General features: G+C 37.3%; 1 protein-coding gene across 3 annotated transcripts in view; it reads right to left on the bottom strand.

Annotated features, from left to right (window-relative positions):
* Nucleotides 1-20,393, bottom strand: part of Fnbp1l (formin binding protein 1 like) — a 92,189-nt gene that overhangs the window by 32,695 nt on the left and 39,101 nt on the right. For all 3 annotated transcript variants that reach the window (XM_048351990.1, XM_048351988.1, XM_048351989.1), the window contains exons 3-6: nucleotides 10,902-10,955; nucleotides 8,738-8,885; nucleotides 7,917-7,979; nucleotides 2,548-2,652 (exon numbers count right to left, since the gene is read on the bottom strand). In XM_048351990.1, coding sequence (XP_048207947.1) covers nucleotides 2,548-2,652; nucleotides 7,917-7,979; nucleotides 8,738-8,885; nucleotides 10,902-10,955 — 370 coding nt within the window. The remainder of the gene's footprint in view (nucleotides 1-2,547; nucleotides 2,653-7,916; nucleotides 7,980-8,737; nucleotides 8,886-10,901; nucleotides 10,956-20,393) is intronic.

The following is a 20,393-nucleotide window of genomic DNA, read 5'->3' as shown; positions in this document are numbered from 1 at the left end:
TGCAGCTGCCCCAGTCTATAACACGTTTAAGCAAGTGCACTGTACAGAAAAAGGAGATTATGAAACTTGGGACTGATGAGAACACACCTGATTATACTCAATTTCAGAAAACTTCTTACGGTAGGATATTGATAAAGGATATACAAAGAAAAGTAATTATAATGAAAGGTAACTTGAAGCTATTCACAAGTGAATAGTTGAAGAGATAAGATGATTCATCTGTGAGTAAAGAATCTACTATAAACATCCAAAAAGCTATTACGAGGAAAAATCTGATTTTTTTCTATGGTATTTCCAAAACCAAGTCTAGAAATGAATAATGCCAAAGCAGGCCAAGTTCAAGCCTATAATCTAATTATATAGGAGGAGGGAGAGGTAGGATATTATGGTTCTAGGCAAACCCAAGCCAAAAATAAATAAATAAACAAATACATAAATAATTAATTAATAGAGATCCTGTCTCAACAAGGCAGGCATGATGATACACACCTATAAACCCAGCTGCTGTAGTCTGAGGCTAGCCCCAGGAATAAAACAGAAGATCCTATGTGGAAAATTTTAAAAAGCAAAAAAGTTGTTCAAGTGTGAGAGTGCTTGCATTGCAGCCAGAGTGCCCTGAGTTCAAATCCTAGTACTGAAGGGGGAGGGGACAGTGACACTAAAAATTGGTATGTTAAGTTGAAACCCCTTTGTACAAGTATTTAAAAATGATTTTTAAAACATAATAAAAATAGCAAACAGCTGGGCGCTGGTAGCTCATACCTATAATCCTAGCCACTCAGGAAGCTGAGATCTGAGGATCATGATTCCAAGCCAGACCAGGCAGGAAGCTCCAGGAGACTCTTGTCTCCAATAAACTACTCAAAACAGCTGGAAGTAGCACTGTGGCTCAAGTCATAGAGCGCTTGCATTGAGCAAAAGAAAATCAGGGACAGCGCCCTGGCCAGAGTTCAAGCCCCAGGACTTAAAAAAAAGACAGGGCTGGGGATACGGCCTAGTGGCAAGAGTGCTTGCCTCGTATACATGAGGCCCTGGGTTCAATTCCCCAGCACCACATATACAGAAAATGGCCAGAAGTGGCGCTGTGGCTCAAGAGGCAGAGTGCTACCCTTGAGCAAAAAGAAACCAGGGATAGTGCTCAAGCCCTGAGTTCAAGCCCCAGGACTGCCCCCCCCCAAAAAAAAAAATCCTATACATTGAGACCCACCACTGACAAAAAAAATGATAAGCAAGCTGCCTTGAGACTGTATCCAGTGACAAGGAACATACTGTTTGAGGTAGAGGTCATTAAAAATAGTGAAAATATGTTGTTTTTGAACTCGGGGCCTGAGTACTATCCCTGGCTTCTTTTTGATCAAGGCTAGCACTCTACCACTTGAGCCATAGTGCCACTTCCAGCTTTTTCTGTATATGTGGTGCTGAGTAATAGAACCCAGGGTTTTCATGCACACGAGGCAAGCACTCTACCACTAAACCACATTTCTCTCTCCCTTTGTTCTTTTTCTCATCCTATTCCTTTAGGGAACTGTAAAATCCAAAGGAGATATGTAAGAAGGATGGTCTTCTAATATTTCCAACAATAGGAAGTAAGGTTCAACATGTCACTGTTGTCTCTCTGTCAAATGTTCCAAGATAAAGAGCACATAGGAAGGAGGGCAGAGAAGCTAAACAGCAGTCACAGGGCTAATTCTACCAACAAATTTGCTACAGAACAGTTGGTTCGGCAACAGTGACCAATGAATAAAGAGATATCATGTCCTTCTGGCAGTTTTACCATGCTTTCTCTTCTTAAAAGTTGGTGATGGGGCTGGGAATACGGCCTAGTGGTGGAGTGCTTGCCTTTGTAAACATGAAGCCCAGGATTCAATTCCTCAGCACCATATTATATAGAAAAGGCCAGAAGTGGCAGTGTGGCTTAAGTGGTAAAGTGCTAGCCTTGAGCAAAAAGAAGCCAGGGACAGTTAGTGCTCAGGCCCTGAGTTCAAGCCTCAGGACTGGCAAAAAAAAAGTTGGCGAAGCACACTACTCAAAGCCTATTTACATACTCAGCTGACACATCTTAGGTTTACACCCAATTTGGGGATAGGCCAGACAACCCCAGTACCAACTTCTCTCTTCTACATTTTGAATACAGTTGAGATGTTATAATCAATCAACACATTTCCTTCTCAGATCAATACATTTTTTTAAAAAAATAGGCAGATATTTGTGTATTCCAGAGTTAGATGCAGTTTGTCTCTTGAAAAGTGTGTGTGTGTGTGTGTGTGTGTGTCAGTACTGGGGCTTGAACTCAGGGCCCAGGCACTGTCCCTTAGCTTTTTTACTCAAGGCTGGTATTCTACCACTTGAGCCACTGGTCCAATTCCAGCTTTTTGGTTGACAAACTGGGGATAAGAGTCTCATAGACTTTTCCTGGCCAGGTTGGCTTTGGATCACAATCCTGATCTCAGCCTCTTGAGTAGCCAGAATTATAGGTAAGAGCTACTCATGCCCAATTCTACAAGCAATATTTTTATTTCAAAGCTGAACTGGATAATGTCTCCTTACCTTTTCAACATCTGCCTTGGTTGCATTAGTATCATTATCCAATCTTTCGTAACTCTGCTGTGCCTTTTCTGCCTCCCTACATTCTCTCTCAAACTTCTTTTTACTCTGTAAAAAATGAAAAAAAATTCAAATATCACACTAATAAAGTATTTAATTTGTTTAAATAACTTTAAAATGTTACCACTGTGTATTGTGTAAAAATGAACTGCACACTAAAAGTAAAATTAGTCTTTACAAAATTAAAAAGTAACTATTACAACAAATCTGTATTATAAACAGCAGACTATAATAATAGAATATGAAGGGGGGAAAAAAGAAGCATGATATTTCTTATAAATCTCATTTGCTGGCCCCCAACCACCAATAATGTATGTCTTTACTATAAGCTCATTTTCAGCAAGTCTTTTTAATTTTTTTTTATTTCATTGGTTGACTTTGGTATCTGCTTTTATACTTTTTGAGTAGGATCCTAAAATGAGTTGAAATATAAAGTATCCCTCCAAAATGATTTGATATTGTTTCTGTTAAGTGCTGCTGGAGTATCATTTACCTAGACCAAGATCTTGTAAAAAATGTTAATGTAATTAAAATTACTGATTTGTAAAAGTTACTTATAACTGAGCCATGCTACATATCTATATCCATATATGTATGTATATATTTTTTCAATGTGCTTTTTCTTTGTAAGTCTTTCCCCACAGTTAATTCTACATATTAATTCCACAGTTAATTCTAGCATATTAGGAATTCTGTCAACCTCATTCTCTTGATTAAACCTGTCTCACAGGATTCTAATGTGCTTAAACTTGAACTCATTACCAGTTACGCCTAGTGTATAGCAGTTTCCTTGGTATTTTCCCTCCCCACGATCTTAAGGATTCCTTATACTGCCATCTTGTTCAGACCTCCTAGTTCCTAGTTCCATGTTCCTTTCTATAGTTTCACTTCATTCTGCAGGAACATGGTCAACAGCAGCCTCCTAGGTTTCTGAGAAGTTTTTGAGTCTCTATGACTAAAAATGCCTTTTATCCCCACATATCCAGTACTGGGGAATGAGCCAGGTCCTCACACGTATTAGGAAACCAATAACACATTAGCCATAGCCTTTACCAACTCTTTTCATTTATAAAAGTTGACCGAGTACAGAATTTTTAAGTAGAAATCACTTTTCTTCAGTCCTATTCCACTATTTTCTAGTTTCCTATGTGATTCCGATCCCATTCTGGTTCCTGATCTACTGCATAAAGCATGTTTGGTCTACACTCACTCTTGCTCATGTTCTCTCTCTCTCTCTCTCTCTTTCATGTTTTGAAATCATAAAGGTAAGATTTGTGTTAGATAAACAGGAAACATATCTTTCAACTTAGGGGACATTTTCTTGACTTACTTTCGCCCATTCTTTTTCTAGGGAGTTTATTATATTGAAAATGAAATTATCAAATTTATCCTCTAATTTTAGCTTATTTCTTTTACAGTATAATCCCTACCATTTTTGTTCTACTTTCAGAGACTTCTTAGACTTCATCTTTCATTCTTCTTCGTGGGTTTTTCATTTCTACTACTATGAAGTTTTTTTGTGGGTGTGAGCTGGATCCGGGACTTGAATTCAGGGCCCCAGCATTGTCCTTGAGCTTGTTTGCTCAAGACTAGCATTCTACCATCTGAGCAACAAGTCCACTTCCAACTTCTGTGTTTCAGGGTTTTTGTTTATTTGTTTGTTGGTAGTTAACTGAAGACAAAAGCCTCACAGACTTTACTGCCCAGGCTGGCTTTAAACCTCAATCCTCAGATCTCAGCCAACTGAGTGGTTAGGATTAGAGGTTTTAGCCACCAGCACCCAGCTCTTGTCTTTTTTGTATTCTTTTTTTTAGTAGTAGCCTAACATTATTTTTGTAAATATAATATTTCTTCTAGTTCCACTGAGAAAATTACTAAGTCTGAGTGTTTTCCTTATTTGCTTTTAAGATTTTAATTTTCATTTCCTGTTTCCTGAGGTTTTTTTTTTTCTGAACATTCATTTTGATCTCTGATGTGCACAATTAGATATTTCTTTAAATGTCTGGAGATCTTTGGCTATATACTGTTGTTAAAAAGTAAACTGAAAGCTCTACAGGTGTGGCTGGTGAATTATGGGGTTCCCTGAGGGTGAAATGGTCAAGTAGTTTATTGGAAAACCCCTAAGATCAGTATCTATAATGATTTTTCTGTCTGTAGTTGATTGGGATTCTCCAGAGAAAGCCTCTCCCTATTTCTTACCTTGCTACCCATAGTCTGAAAGTGCTCAGAAGATCTGATATTTTATATTTACCAGTACCTATGGGCTACTAATTTTGGTACAAATTGAGACTAGTTATAAAGAGAAGATTTGTGGGGTTTTTTCATGCTGATCCTGGGGCTCAAATTCAGGCCTGGTTACTGTCCCCCAGCTTTTTTTGCTCAAAACTAGCATACTACCACTTGGTAGCTCCACTTCCAGCTTTTTGATGGCTAATTGGAGTTAAAAGTATTGCAGACTCTCCTGCCCAGGCTGGCTTTGAACCATGATCCTCAGATCTCAGCCTCCTGAGTAGCTAGTATTACAGGTGTGACCCACCAGTGCCTGGCTAGACAGAAGTATTTTTATATTAAGTATCTTATTATACACCTGCATAATAATTTTCTTGTAACAGCAAAACTATCACAGTACAACAGTATTTTTAAAAACACTTCTTTCACCATTAAATAATATTGCATAACACTGTACAATTCAAGACACACTCCAAAAAACATATCTTCTTTAATTATGCTTTTGGTGGGCAGACTAATAATTGTCACTTCTACTCTTCTATCCTTACTGTGTAGAACTTGCTTCCTAATATAGAAGCTGAAAATAACTGGAGCATGAGCAAGTAATCCAATGTCATGAAAGGTGTCTATGAAGAAGTCTAATAGGGGCTTTCTGGAATTCTTTTAATTTCCTAAGAAAATGGGACAGTTGAAAAAGAAATGTCTCTGAGTACAGTTTACTTGAGGAGAAGGTGATTGGCACCTAAAGTCAACTGTTGACCATAAAGGCACAAGGATGAAAAACCAATATGGTCAAACTGGCAAAGCAGACAGGGAAGATCATACAGCCTTAGTCACATCTCTGAACTACTGGTCAACTCTGGAACTGCTCTATTTCTGGGCTCTGTTCCTATAAGTGCATGCCCATCCTAAATGATGGACCTAGCACTGGCACCTCCATCTGACCATTCTTTCCAGATCTCTCTCACATGCTGCTTTCCTCTGCCTTCATCTGAAATGCCTATTTCATTATCGTGTCACATTGTCCCAGTTATTTATATCCTAGCCAATTATTTCAGACTTGTTTGGATGTCTACAATTTTTTGTTCTCTTGACTAAGCAAGAAGACACAGAAATAGGAAAGAGGATTCTTTACTTGCTCCTACATACAGACAGAAATTAATCTGTCAATCTCTTTCCCTGGACTGCAAATTTGACAAAAATAAGAACTATATCATATTTATTTTATCTGTCCAGGGACCAATACATGTAAAGGATAAGCAATGATAGGGTTGAATACACCTTCTTTTCCCTATAGTATTGCTAATGCCTTTAAGAGTTTTGATAATTCTCACTTACTTAGGATCTCTGTAACCTTTCTTATTAACTGTCAACTGTTCGAAAGGCAAGTCAGGGCTAAGAATGTGGCTTAGTAGTAGTAGAGTACTTGCCTAGCATGCATGAAGCCCTGGGTTCAATTCCTCAGTATCACATAAACAGAAAAAGCCAGCAGTAGTACTGTGGCTCAAGTAGTAGAGTGCTAGCCTTGAGGCAAAGAAACTCAGTGACAGTGTCCAGGCCCTGCCTGAGTTCAAGCCCCAGGACCAACAAAAAAAAAAATTAAAAAAAAAAAAAAGGCAGTCAGCACATATCATCGACAATGATTTGTGACACCAATTTTTAAAGGATACCAATATCTCCAGAGTGTAGGAGTCTGTTGTTTTGTGCAAATGAAAACACATATGCACACTCATTAGGTGTCAAATAAAAATGCAATGAATGCAATTTAAAATTTAGTCAATGAAAACATTCCCTACAAGTCTTACTGAGACCAGTTAGAAAAAAGATCAAGACAAAAATGAAAGCAGACTATTATTATACCTGATTCTCAATAAGCATTGGTAAAAGAATGTTTTATCAGTGTCAATTAAACAGCAGAAGCTTAATCTAAACTCTGAAACAGGTCATTTTTTAAAAAGGAAGGAAAGGATAAAAATACTGTAAATAAATGCATGTGTATTATAACTTTCAATCTCAAGTTTTTTTTTCCTAAAAATCACAGACTAAACAATATGAAAAACTTCCTTCAATATAATTATTGAAGAATATATTATCACAAAAATATGCTGGGTGAAGAGAAAATTGCTTGAAAACTTAGACATTCAAAAGACATGTTTTATATTATAAAAATCATTTAGAACAGCATTTTAAGCAAAGATAGATAACAAAGCAGATAGATAACTCAATTTTTTCTAATTACAATATATCATAAATCAGAACCTTTAGGAAAGCCACATTAGAACAACTTGAAATCATTACAATTCTTTTATTTTATTTTATTTTATTTATTTATTTATTTTGGTAGGGGAGGGCAATACTGGGGCTTGAACTCAGGGCCTGGGCACTGTCCCTAAGCTTCTTTTGCTCAAGACTACCACTTGAGCCACAGAACCACTTCTGGCTTTTTCTATACATGTGGTGCTGAGGAATTAACTCAAGGCTTCCTGCATGCTAGGCAAGCACTCTACCATTAAGCCACATTCCCAGTCCCAAATTATACTTCTATACCCTACAAAGTATTTTTTTCTTTTATCCTTGATTGACAGCCTTAAATCAGGAGCATTTTTAGAATTATAGATTAAAAAACACACATACCTCACATAATTTAATTCAGTCTCCTCATTTTTCACTCGCTAAAAATGAGGTCAAAAGAAATTAAGTCCTAAGAAAATTTTCTAGAATTAAAGTCTTGGTCCTCTCATTCAAATGTTTTACTAAGACACATCACTGTTTCTCTCCTATTTTTTCCTTCATTAATAGTTAAGAGGAACTATTCAAAGTCCAAATAGTCTCGTTACATGTTTATAGTGATATGAAGATTAGAGAATTCACACAAGTGTTATACAGAACAAAAATGACAAAATTATCTTACATTTTTTATTTATTCTTTACTGGCTATGATAAAAAAAATCTCAAAAAACTAATAAACACATAACTAATGTCAAATTATGAATCATATTAAATTTAACTAGCTATAAGTAAACAGAATTTAAGGGTAATCTAAATTGCAAAATTAAATTAACCATAAACACATTGTAACTCACATTATCCATCTGTTTCCAGCACATGTCAAGGTACTGTTGAGCTTTCCGTCCTTCTTGGAGATGCTACAGTTTAACCACCATGAAAAAAACAAAGCAAAGCAAAACAAACAAAAATGATTACAATTAAATACTAAATAAATCCTGGAATCCCAAAAGGGATCTTCACTTTTTTACAAGTACTTCACACACACACACACACACACACACACACACACACACACACCCCTTTCTCACAATATAGAAAGAGTAAAACATTTCTGAATACATTTTGTGTTGCACTATTTTAAATTTAACCTTTAAAATAATGACTAAATTCTTAGATGTTAACAAAGAGTTTCTACAAAGGGTCAGATAATAAATATTAACTTTGCAAGCCATTTGACTTTTATCACAAATATTCAGTTCTGCCTAGTAATGCAAAGGCAACCACAGACAATCTATATAGGTCAATGAATCAGAATCCATTCTAATAAACATTACTTATGGACAACAAAATTTTAATTTTATGTAAATTTCACATGCCATAAAATATTTCTTTTTGAATTTTTCTTTCAGATATCTACAAAAGTAAAAACATTCTTGTATCTAGGAAACAAATATATGCAATATTCTGGCTTCAGTCTGTGCACTGCAATTGTTGGATCTTGGTCTTGAATCCAAAAGGATACAGAAATTGAGAAGTCTAGCTCACAATTTTTATATCAGAGAAATTTAGTAAAACAAAAAATGTTTTATACTCATCACACATTTTTTTAAAACAAAGGTATCTCTTTCTGTGAAAAAAATATTTCATATAACTATTGTGACTGAATAAGAATTACCATTTTCCTTTCAGTTTTCAGGTCATGGGCATATCTCATTAATTCCCCATACACTCTGTGTGCCATTTCTTCTGCTACTACCTCTCGTTGTCCTGCGTAGTCATTTAACTCATTAAGGATGTTAAAAAAGGCTATACACGAAGTAAACCTGGCAAAAAATAATAATAAATAAAAATGGTGAAATTGATTTTTCTTTCTGTTACAAAATTTTTAGTGAGGTATAGACTATACCAAACAACTGACAAATTTTGACATTATTCAAACTAAATCCCAGCTAACAGTTCTAAACTGACTTTGTATGGAAAGAATCCTACATTAAACTCAAGTTGTACATATCTGAAGATCTTCAAGTAGCCTGACACATATAAATAAAGGAATATTTGGGCAAAAAAAAAAATAGTAAGAATACTACCTGTAGGCTCTTTTGGCATAGTGGAATCTCTTAGGTTGCCAACTGACTGGCCTGAGCTTGGGAATGAACTGGGTCCCCAGGCTTGACAGCTGAGCCTGTTGCAGAGATGATGTGCTTGCTCTCGAGGACAGAACCTGCCAATCATACCACTCAAATACATCTCGAATGCTGATCTACACAACAACTCTGTTATCAGCTCTGGATGCATCTGCCTGTATGCCTGCCCACATCCTGAATGGAAGTGAAGTGCCATTATGGTTGGCATCAAAGGGATAAGAAGGGTAAAAAATAAGGGTAAAAATGTGTGTGTAGGGAAGGAGAGAAACAAAGAGAATCACTGTATTAAAATGTATGGATCTACTTTGAACATGCTAAGGAACACTCCATTTACAGTTGAAGATTGACAGCTCATATAGAGCTCTATTAACAAAATTTGAAAAATCCTAACAATTATACAAATTTATTAAGTCTAATCTCTTTTTGATCCTGCATTTTATAGCCAAAGACTCCAAATAGCTCAAAAGCAATTTCTCACCTATTATTAAGGGTTTAAAAAATAAAAGGTACCAGTGGCTCATGCCTGTAATCCTAACTACTCAGGAGGCTGAGATCTGAAAAAAAGTTCCAAGCCAACCCAGGCAGGAAGGTCCATTAGACTCTTACTTCCAATAAACTACCAAAAAGCTAAAAGTGAAGCTGAAGCTCAAGTGGTAGAGCACTAGCCTTGAGCAAAAGAAAGCTTAGAAATAGTGCCTAGGCCCTGAGTTCAAGCTCCAGGAACTGTGCACACATGTGTGCACACATACTCACATATACAAAACCAAAACTCTCATCACTGTTCATTATCCTTTTAAATTATCCAGCCAAATTGTTTTACTACCTCTAAGTGTAAAATCTTAAAAGGCTGGGAACTATAACAAATTTGGGAAAATATTTTTCTGAAGACTAAAACAGAGTTCTAGAGTATAACTTGCTTAGAAATTCCCATGTTAGCTAGGCACCGGTGGCTGCTTGGGAAGCAGAGATTGTTAAAAATCTATGTAAAGCCAGTTCCAGCAGAAAAAAGTCCATGGAATGCGGGATTCATTGGTTTGTGCTTGTTGTCCTAAGCTGCCGGAGGCCAAACAGGTAAAGCCTGCCCAGGGGTGCACCTGGACAGGAATCAAGACCCTATCTCAAATATAACCAATAAAAATCTGGGCTGGAAACATGGCTCAGTGTTAACAGTGCCTGCATAACAAGTATGAGACCCTGAGTTCAAACTACAATGCCAAGAAAAAAATAACAACAGGAAGAGAGAAAGAGGAGCTGGACACAATGGCACCCATTCATCCCAGTTAACCTCTGGGAATTGTAAAAAAGGAAGACCACAGTCCAGTCTGGAAAATAACAAACGCAAAAAGGGCTGGAAGGTTTGATGCTAGTGGGAGAGGCTACTGCTTATTAGTAAGGCCCAGGCCCTGAATTCAAACTCTCCATCTCCCAAAAGGGAGTCTCCACTTCCACTATTCTAGAAAACTACTGAAGTATTTACCCTTACAAGAAAAACACTAACATCTCTGTACATCAGTTTGATAATAAAAATTTGAAAAAAAAAAAGAAAAACACTAATTTCCTCTTATATAAATGCTGATTTATTAAAATAAACTCTTAAAATAGCTTCATAAAAATATCACACATTTTTGTTAAATAATAAGAGTACAAGTTTTAAGGAGTTTTTCATATGCAGAAATACACAGGCAGGTCATTTACCTTGGCTCTTCATCTTTGGATGAACGTTTGGGACAGTACTTCTTAACCAGATTTCTATGGGAAGAAGATTTTTTTTTAATTTAAAACCATAGTGTTCTTGAAATTAAAATACTTCAAAAGCTTCCAATTTCAGAATATATAAAACAATCACAACAGCAATATGATCATCTACTACAATATGATTATTATTTATATTTTGTTCTTAAAATATTGATATCCAGAAAGCTTATTTTGTTTCAATGAATATATTATGATTACGCTGTGAAGAAGAAAAAATAAGAAAAATAAGAGTATTCAGTATGAGGACACATTTCAAAGGAATGCCCTTATGCCGGGTTCATTTCCCAGTCAGGGAACCAAAAAAGGAAAAAGAGAAAGAAATGCCCTATGCTTTTAGCTGGCAAATCAGAGACTTTTAATGCTAACTAAGGTAAAATGTAAGCAGACGTCTCACTAAGGGGATAAAGAACAAGAACTGATCCCCCACTATCCTCCACAACCATTTTTATGTGACTATCATTCTGTAATTCCTAGCTGCTGCTTCTTCTTTTTTTTTTTTTTTTTTGGGGGGGGGCATGAACTCAGAATCTGGATGCTGTCCCTAATCTTTTGTGATCAAGGATAACACTCTACCATTTGAGCAACATCAGCTCCACTTCTGGCATTTTGAGTGGTTAATTGTAGACAAAAATCTCACAGTCTTTCCTGTCCTAGCTGGCTTTGAACTGTGATCCTCCGATCTCAGCCTTCTGAATAGCCTGAGTTACAGGTGTGAGCCACTAGGTCCCAGCTTAACTTCTCTCTTTTTAGGCAGATGAATTAGATGAACTTATCTATCTTTGCTTCCATTCATGCCTGTTTGTTAACAAAAATGCTACCTTAATGGTCTAGCATCACAAATAATTTGAGATTCACTGCTTTAAACAAAAACATTTCTAAACTAAATGGCTCTACCATCTGTCAGATAAGTACCCCCCAAAAAATCCATTTTAATTATTGCCAGATTAGTATCAATTCACTTAGTTCAGTTTATTCAATTTACAAATAATTGTGTACAGTGTTCTAAGATGGTATAAGTTACCGAGAGCATTAGAAATGAAACTATAGGTCTGGGGATATGGCCTAGTGGCAAGAGTGCTCACCTCGTATATATGAAGCCCAGGGTTCGATTCCCCAGCACCACATATACAGAAAATGGCCAGAAGTGGCGCTGTGGCTCAAGTGGCAGAATGCTAGCCTTGAGCAAAAAGAAGCCAGGGACAGTGCTCAGACCCTGAGACCAAGCCCCAGGACTGGCCAAAAAAAAAAAAAAAAAAAAAAAGAAATGAAAGTATAACCACATGACCACATGCCAGTGGTTCACACTTGTAATCCTTGATACTCAGGAGGCTGGGATCACAGTTCAAAGCCAGCCCAGGCAGGAAGTTCTGTGAGATTCTTTCCTCCAGTTAATGACCAAAAAAAAAAAAAAAAGGGGGGGGGGGTAAGTGAGACTGTGGCTCAAAAAGTGGGGGGGGGGGGGAGTAAGTGGGGCTCTGTGGCTCAATTGGTAGAATATTAGCCTTGAGGGAAAAAACAAGCAAGCAAACAAACAAACAGGGATAGCATTCAGGCTCCAAGTTCAAGCCCCCAGAACAAAACAAAAAAGAAAAGTGAAAATTTATCCATGCTTAAGACCCTCTTAAAAGGAGACAGGTATATACCAATATTCACAATATACAATATGAAAAGTGCTATAATAGCAACAACAGGGTACTCTGAGAGATAAAAAAGACCTAACACCCAATTAAGTGAAAAACAGTAATAAACAGGCAAAAACACTGACAAGTTCGCTAAGTTTCTGCTATCAAGAAATCCACAGTCTTGTACCTACACTATCTCTGTAATCTTATCTGAGTATATTGGAAACCGTGTATACTGGTATTGGATGCAGGAAACTGAAAGGGAATACCAAATTTGAGAGACACAGGGTAAAAAAAGACAAACAACTACAAAAGCAATACTTGCAAAACTGTTTGGTGTAAGTGAAATGAACACCTGCGGGGGGAGGGAAAGGGGGAGGAGAGAGGGGGGATGAGGGACAAGGTAAAAAACAGTACAAGAAATGTATTCAATGTCTAACGTATGAAACTGTAACCTCTCTGTACATCAGTTTGATAATAAAAATTTGAAAAAAAAAGAAAAGAAATCCACAGTCAGCATTAGTTATAAAGAAAAGTACAGAATGAAAGCATTATGCCTCATATTAATTTCTGATCAAAATATTTATTAAGGGGCTGGGGATATAGCCTAGTGGCAAGAGTGCCTGCCTCGGATACACGAGGCCCTAGGTTCGATTCCCCAGCACCACATATGCAGAAAACGGCCAGAAGTGGCGCTGTGGCTCAAGTGGCAGAGTGCTAGCCTTGAGCAAAAAGAAGCCAGGGACAGTGCTCAGGCCCTGAGTCCAAGGCCCAGGACTGGCCAAAAAAAAAAAAAAAAAAAAAAAAAACAACAAAAAATCAAAATATTTATTAATATATATGGGGGGTTAGTCCTGGGGCTTGGACTCAGGGACCTGGTTTCCTTTTGCTCAAGGCTAGCACTCTACCACTTGAGCCACAGTGCTACTTCCAACTTTTTTGTTTCTGTGGTGCTGCACTAGGCAAGCACTCTGCCGCTAAACCACATTCCCAGCCAAAATATTTATTAGTATATTAATATTTCAAAAGTACACAAGTGTATATAACTTAAAAAGAACTGTGAGGGTGTAGGCTCAAACATTTTAACAGGTAAGCAAAAAAAAATTCAGATTGATGATTAAAGAAATGAAATACCTTAACATTTAAAACATGATAAACCATGTTTAATGTGTTAAAAACAACAACAGAGGGGCTGGGAATATGGCCTAGTGGCAAGAGTGCTTGCCTCCTACACATGAAGCTCTCGGTTCAATTCCCCAGCACCACATATATGGAAAACGGCCAGAAGGGGCGCTGTGGCTCAGGTGGCAGAGTGCTAGCCTTGAGCGGGAAGAAGCCAGGGATGGTGCTCAGGCCCTGAGTCCAAGGCGCAGGACTGGCAAAAAAAAAAAAAAAAAACAGCAGAGCTGGCAATAGTGGCTCAAGCCTGTAATCCTAACCATTCAGGAGGCTAGGAGGATTGCAGTTCAAAACCAACCTAGACAGCAAAGTCCATGCTACTCTTAACCTCTAATTAACCTTCAGAAAACTGGAAGTAAAGGTGTGACTCAAAGTAGCAGAGTACTATAGTGTCTTAAGCAAAAAAGTTCAGGAACAGCACCCAGGCCCAGAGTTCAAGCCCCAGGACTGGCAAAAGTAAAAAAGAAAATGATGAGCAAGCAAGCCTGAGTTCAAACCAGTGCATGAACACTAGGGTTAGTACAGTGTTCAAGAACAGGCACATTAGGGGATAGAGGAATGGAGACTATAGAAGAGGTAACACTGATGGAGCACTGTACTCATAAACTGATATGCTGAATTGATGCCCCCTTGTACAACTTAGATTAAAAATAACACCAAAAATAATAGGCAAATGCAGAGTAAAGAAAAAAAAAATAGATGAGTGGTTGCCCAGACCTAAAGATAAAGGAAATGACTGCTACAGGGTTCCTTGGGAACGATAAAAATGTTCTAAATTTAGTGATAATTATTGAACAGGTGCAAATATACTAAAACCTACTGAATACTACACTTCTAAAGAGTGAATTCCTCTTTACAATCTCACTGATTGAACTGAAATCCCTTTGTACAACTATTTTTAAAAAATTGGTGTGGAGGTGGCCTTGGTGTTTTAGTCATTATAAAAATAATCTTTGGAATTATCAAACTTTAAATATTAAAACAGCATATTAGCGCTAATAAAAATCCAACAAGAAAAAAAGAAACGTAAGCTTCTGAAAAAAATGAATTATATTGTATGTGAATTACAAATCAATAAAGTTGCTATACAAGAAGGAATGGCTATGGTGGACTATCCATCTGTTACAAGTACTTCAAATTTAGCAGTGTAAATTTAGTAAAAATCTGATATGTTAAATTCCCCTATATATAGGAAATAAAGCCAAAATACACTTCTAATCTTATTCCAATACCTAAGATAGCTAAAATAGTAAATGTAAAATGTGATTAAAGCTACTGAAGAAGTATAAAGTTTGGGGGGTGAGTTTAAGTGCCTAGAACTCTTGCACAGTAAGCACAACGCCCTGATTGCTAACCCTAGAATGGGAGGGAGGGAGGGAGGGAGGGAGGAAGGGAGGGAGGGAGGGAGGGAGGGAGGGAGGGAGGGAGGGAGGGTAGAATTTGATGCAATCCCATTTTACAATTCCTACTACTATCTCCTGAGCTACTGGAGAAAGTCATTCTACATACATACATACATACATTCATATATATATATATATATATATATATACACACACACACACACACACACACACACACACACACATTTTTTTTTTTTTTTTGCCAGTCATGGGCCTTGAACTTAGGGCCTGAGCACTGTCCCTGGCTTCCTTTTGCTTAAGGCTAGCACTCTGCCACTTGAGCCACAGCGCCACTTCTGGCTGCATTCTGTATATGTGGTGCTGGGGAATTGAATCCAGGGCTTCATGTATAAGCGCAAGCACTCTTGCCACAAGGCCATATTCCCAGCCCCTCCCAACCTATATTTTAAGTGTGTTTTTTTGTTTGTTTGTTTTTGCTAGTCCTGAGCCTTGAACTCAGGGCCTGAGCACTGTCCCTGGTTTCTTTTTGTTCAAGGCTAACACTCTACTCTTGAGCCACAGTGCCAGCTTTTTCTGTTTATGTGGTGCTGAGGAATCAAACCCAGGGCTTCATGCATGCCAGGCAAGCACTCTACCACTAAGCCACATTCTCAACCCCTTTTAAGTGTTTTAAGTTGTGCTTTCAAAGTTTCAGGCTCTTTCAGATCTTTGATCCATTTTGAATTGGTTTTTGTACAAGAGATAGGAATCTAGTTTCTGTCTTCTCAATATGGATATCCAGTTTTTCCAGCACTATTTGTTAAAGGGGCTGTCTTTTCTCCATGATGCCTTAGTCAAAAATCAGATAAGACCTTATAAATATATATCTCTGGCATTCCTTCTTATCCATACTATCCTTTCTTTTTTTGTGTTACTGCTCTAAGACTGCAAATACTCTATTAGATAAAGGTTGAGAGAGTAATTAGACACTCTTGTTTCATTTCAAATTTTCAAACTAAAAGGCCTTTACAAGCAAATGGAAGCAATTGCCATAGTAAAAAGAAAACCTACATAATGAGAAATATCATTGCTAGCATATTCATTTGGTAAAGGATTAATATCCAGAGAGAACTCAAAAAAATTAAACACCAAAAGAAGAATCCAATTAATAAATGGGCAAATGAATTGGATAGTCTTTTGATAACTTCAAAAGAATTATAGACAGCCAATAAACATGTGAAAGACAAACACAAATCAAAACTACACTGAGATTCTATCTTGGCCATTTCTTTTTTTTTATTAATTACATTTTATTGACAAGCTGTTGTGCAAAGGGGGTACAGTTACATAATAAGGTAGTGGGTACATTTCTTGTGATAACTGTTACATCCTCATTTTTCTTTCCCTTCCCTAGTTCAGGTAGGCATATATACAATATCCAATGTACCAAAATCATATACGGTAACCACGTAAGGTACTACTTCGGCCATTTCTAATGACTACCATCAAGAAAACAAAAACAAAGCTGGGAATACAGCTTAGTAGTAGAGTGCTTGGCTAGTGTGCATAAAGCCCTGGTTCAGTTCCTCAGTACCACATAAACAGAAAAGGCCAGAAGTAGGGCTGTGGCTCAAGCGGTATAGCACCAGCCTTTAGCACAGAGAGACCCAGGGACACAGTCCAGGCCTTTATTTCAGGCCCAGGACTGACAAAGAAAAGAAAGAAAGAAAAAAGACAAAGGAAACAAACTAACAAAAACAGAAAATTCTGGCTAATGATTTGTAAAGCAAAGAAATCCTTAGAAATACAAATTAGCCCAACCATTCACAGAAATAAAAAGAGGTTCCTCAAAACACTAAAATTAAAACAACCACAAAACCTAGCTACACCATCACAGAACATATACTTAAAAGGAATCTAAGGCAGCACATAAAAGAGACACCTGCACATGAATGTCAACTGCAGCACTATTTACAATAGTAAGTTATGAAGCAGCTTAGGTACCCATCAACATACTAATAAATAAAAGAAATGTGATATCAACAATGAGGTTTTATTCAGTTGCAAATAAATTTTCAGGGAAATAGATGGAACTGGAAACTATCACACTAAACTAAATAAGCCACACTCAGAAAGACAAATATCCAGTTTTTTTCTCTCATGCAGAATCTAGACTTGAACTTTTTTTAATTGTCAAAGTGATGTACAGAGGGGTTACAGTTTCATACATAAGACAGTGAGTGCATTTCTCATCAAATTTGGGGCTTACATTCAAGGCCTGGGCACTGTCCTCGAGCTTTTCTGGCTCAAAGCCAACATTCTACCACTTTGAGCCACAGTGCCACTTCTAGTTTTCTGATCATTAACTGGAGATGAGTTTCACGGATTTTCCTGTCTGGGCTGGCTTCAAACCATTATTCTCAGATCTCAAAGTCCTGACTAGCTAGGATTACAGGATTGCCACCAGCTCGTGGCTTGACGTGAACTTTTTTTCTTTTTTAAAATATAATTGTATTATTTTTGTTTATGTGGTACTGAGGAATCAAACCTAGAGTCTCATGCATGCTAAGCAAGCACTCTACCACTAAGCCACATTCCCAGTGCCTTGACATGAATGAACTTTTAATAGCACATTAAGGTATGAAATATAATGAAGCCCATTAAAAATTGGTTTTTAAAAATTCAGGCACTGGGGTCTTACTCCTTTAATCCTTGCTAATCAGGAGACTAATATCTGGGGATCACAGTTTGAAGCCAGTCCAACCACACAAGTCTACAAGACTCCGTCTCCAAGTAACTAGCAAAAAGCTGGGCTGGTGAAGTAGTTCAAGTGGTAGAGCACCAATCATGAGCAAGCAAGCTGAATGCGAGTACAAGGCACTAAGTTCAAGCCCTGATTCAGCAAGAAAGAAAGAACTGTAAACCGGGCACTGGTGGCTCATACTTGTAATCCTAGCTATTCAGGAGGATCACAGCTCAAACCCAGCTCAGGCAAGAAAGTCCATGAGACTCCTATTTTCAATTAGCCACCAGAAAACTGGAAGTGGCACTGTGGCTCCAAGTGGTAGAAAGTTGGCTTTGAGCCAGAAAAGCTCGAGGACAGTGCCCAGGCCTTGAATGTAAGCAAAAATCCTCAGGGACAGCACCCAGACCTTGAGTTCAAGCCTCACAACCAACCAAAACAAAATAAAAGAATTGTAAGAAGAAAAAAATGTGTGTGGGACAGGGGGATGGGAGGATGGAGACAGGCTGGTAAAAGAGGGGTTGAATAATGATCACAGTACATGACATACATGCATAGAAATGTCACAATTATTACATGCTAATAAAAAATAAACACAAAATGAGAAGGTGGCTAAAGATAAGCTGGTGATAAGCTGGTGATATAGCTCAGTGGTAGAATACTTGCCTACCACGTTGAGGCCTTGAATTTGATCCCTAAAAAAACCACACACACAAACATATACACACACACACACACACACACACACACAAAGTTTAAATATCCATAGAATTTAGTGATTACCAAGTGACTGAATAACTTAGTAGCATTTTATAGTCTCCAATCTATAAACAGATTGTATTCTAGAAATTACTTCTAAAGTGCTTTTTAAGCATGAATACAAGTTTCAAACAAAAACAAATCAACCCTCAGCAGAAAACAATTCAAAAAGTGAGTAGTTTCAAACTTGGAGAGCAAGTTTGCATAGTTATAAACTAGTCTGTAAGTTAGACATTTGTTTTAAATACTTAACATCTTTTTTTTTCTCTGATAACAGACTAGCAAACACATTTCTGCTTGTCAAAAAAGAAACTTCCCGGCTTCCTTGCAGTTAGACAGGACCACAAGGCCAATTTGGGTTTGGACCTGGAGGGAGCTCTGTTTGAAGTACCAGGCTGGCATTCAGAGCTGCATACAACCTTCTGGCCCCTTCTTTCTCCGGTAAAGCCACTATGGAGGCCGCAAAATAAGAGGAAGATGGAAAACAGTTGGGATTCCCGACTTACCACACAGGGCTGCCCTGTTACCACCTGGACTTGGAACAGAGTACACGAGTGAGAAGATTTATTGTGAAGTTAATATTCCAACACAGGTTAGTACATACAGCTTTCAGTACATTCCTTCACTGTCATGCCCATGGAGCTATGGTGAAGTTGGCCACGTATTAAGACAGTAAATTTTGAGATGATTCAGGCTCATAAATCCCACCTGAGAAAAGTCAATCATAAAATGTATGTTGCCATTCTTAGGAAGTACTTCTTTCTGAAGTTTTTAGATTTACAGGACATAATCCAACAACCACGGATGAGAAGCCTACTTAAGAATGAATCAACAGAAAGGAAAGCCAAGCCAAGAAAAGAGCAACAGTTCCTTACTGATTTACTAGGTACTTTTTTTATTTATTTATTAATTGAACACAAATTTTTTTGACAAGGTGTTGTGCAAAAAGGGTACAGTTACATAGTAGGGCAGTGTGTACATTTCTTGTTTACGAGGTACTTTTTAAAGTAGCTATATTCCTCCAACAAATCGGTCACATAAGCCAGTAAGTTCCATTCTTTAAGTCAATCTGAGTTAGGCTTCTGACATTTGACAGAATTCTATCACAGACAGTTAATTATAAAAGTCTAGCATTAATAGCACTAATTTGAACTTCAGTTTCTGGTGAGGGACAGCACTGACAACACAAGACAGAAAGGAAAGAAAGTAGGTTTACCTAAATCATGCAGTTTATCCCAGGAAATTTTTCTAAAGAATCTTTTTTGCTGCTCTATATGTAAAAATCATCAATCTGTGGCTGGCTATTCCCAACCCCAAATAACCAAAGACCTCAGATACTGTACCCAAGTCACAGCAGACTCCATTCAAGCCAACCATACAACCTACAATATTACAACATAACCTATGATGTACCTTTTAGGTACACCAGTAATAATAATAATAAAATAAATAATATTTTACCTGCTTCATTGAGGCTGAGAGAAAAAGACTGCCATAACATATTTAAGTATTTTTCAGAGCAATTTTGTTCATTACACTGGATAGCCTATTTTCCTTCAGAATGTTATATTCATAATAGGACTAAAGTACTTTTTTCCAGCATCAAAAATGCTTACCCAAAACACAAAAAGGAACCTAAATCTGCCTGATTTACATATTTATATACATAGAATGATGAGAGATATGTTTATCTGACCTCCAGCACAAGTAGACAGTTCAAATGGGTAATAAAAAAAAAAAGCAATAACGGGCAAGCAATCTAAAAACAAAAATATTCTTGATGAAT

Source organism: Perognathus longimembris, chromosome 7, assembly GCF_023159225.1.
Source record: "Perognathus longimembris pacificus isolate PPM17 chromosome 7, ASM2315922v1, whole genome shotgun sequence".
Classification (NCBI taxonomy): Eukaryota; Metazoa; Chordata; class Mammalia; order Rodentia; family Heteromyidae; genus Perognathus; species Perognathus longimembris.
Note: the sequence above shows the minus strand (reverse complement) of the source record. Positions and strands in the feature narration are given on the sequence as shown.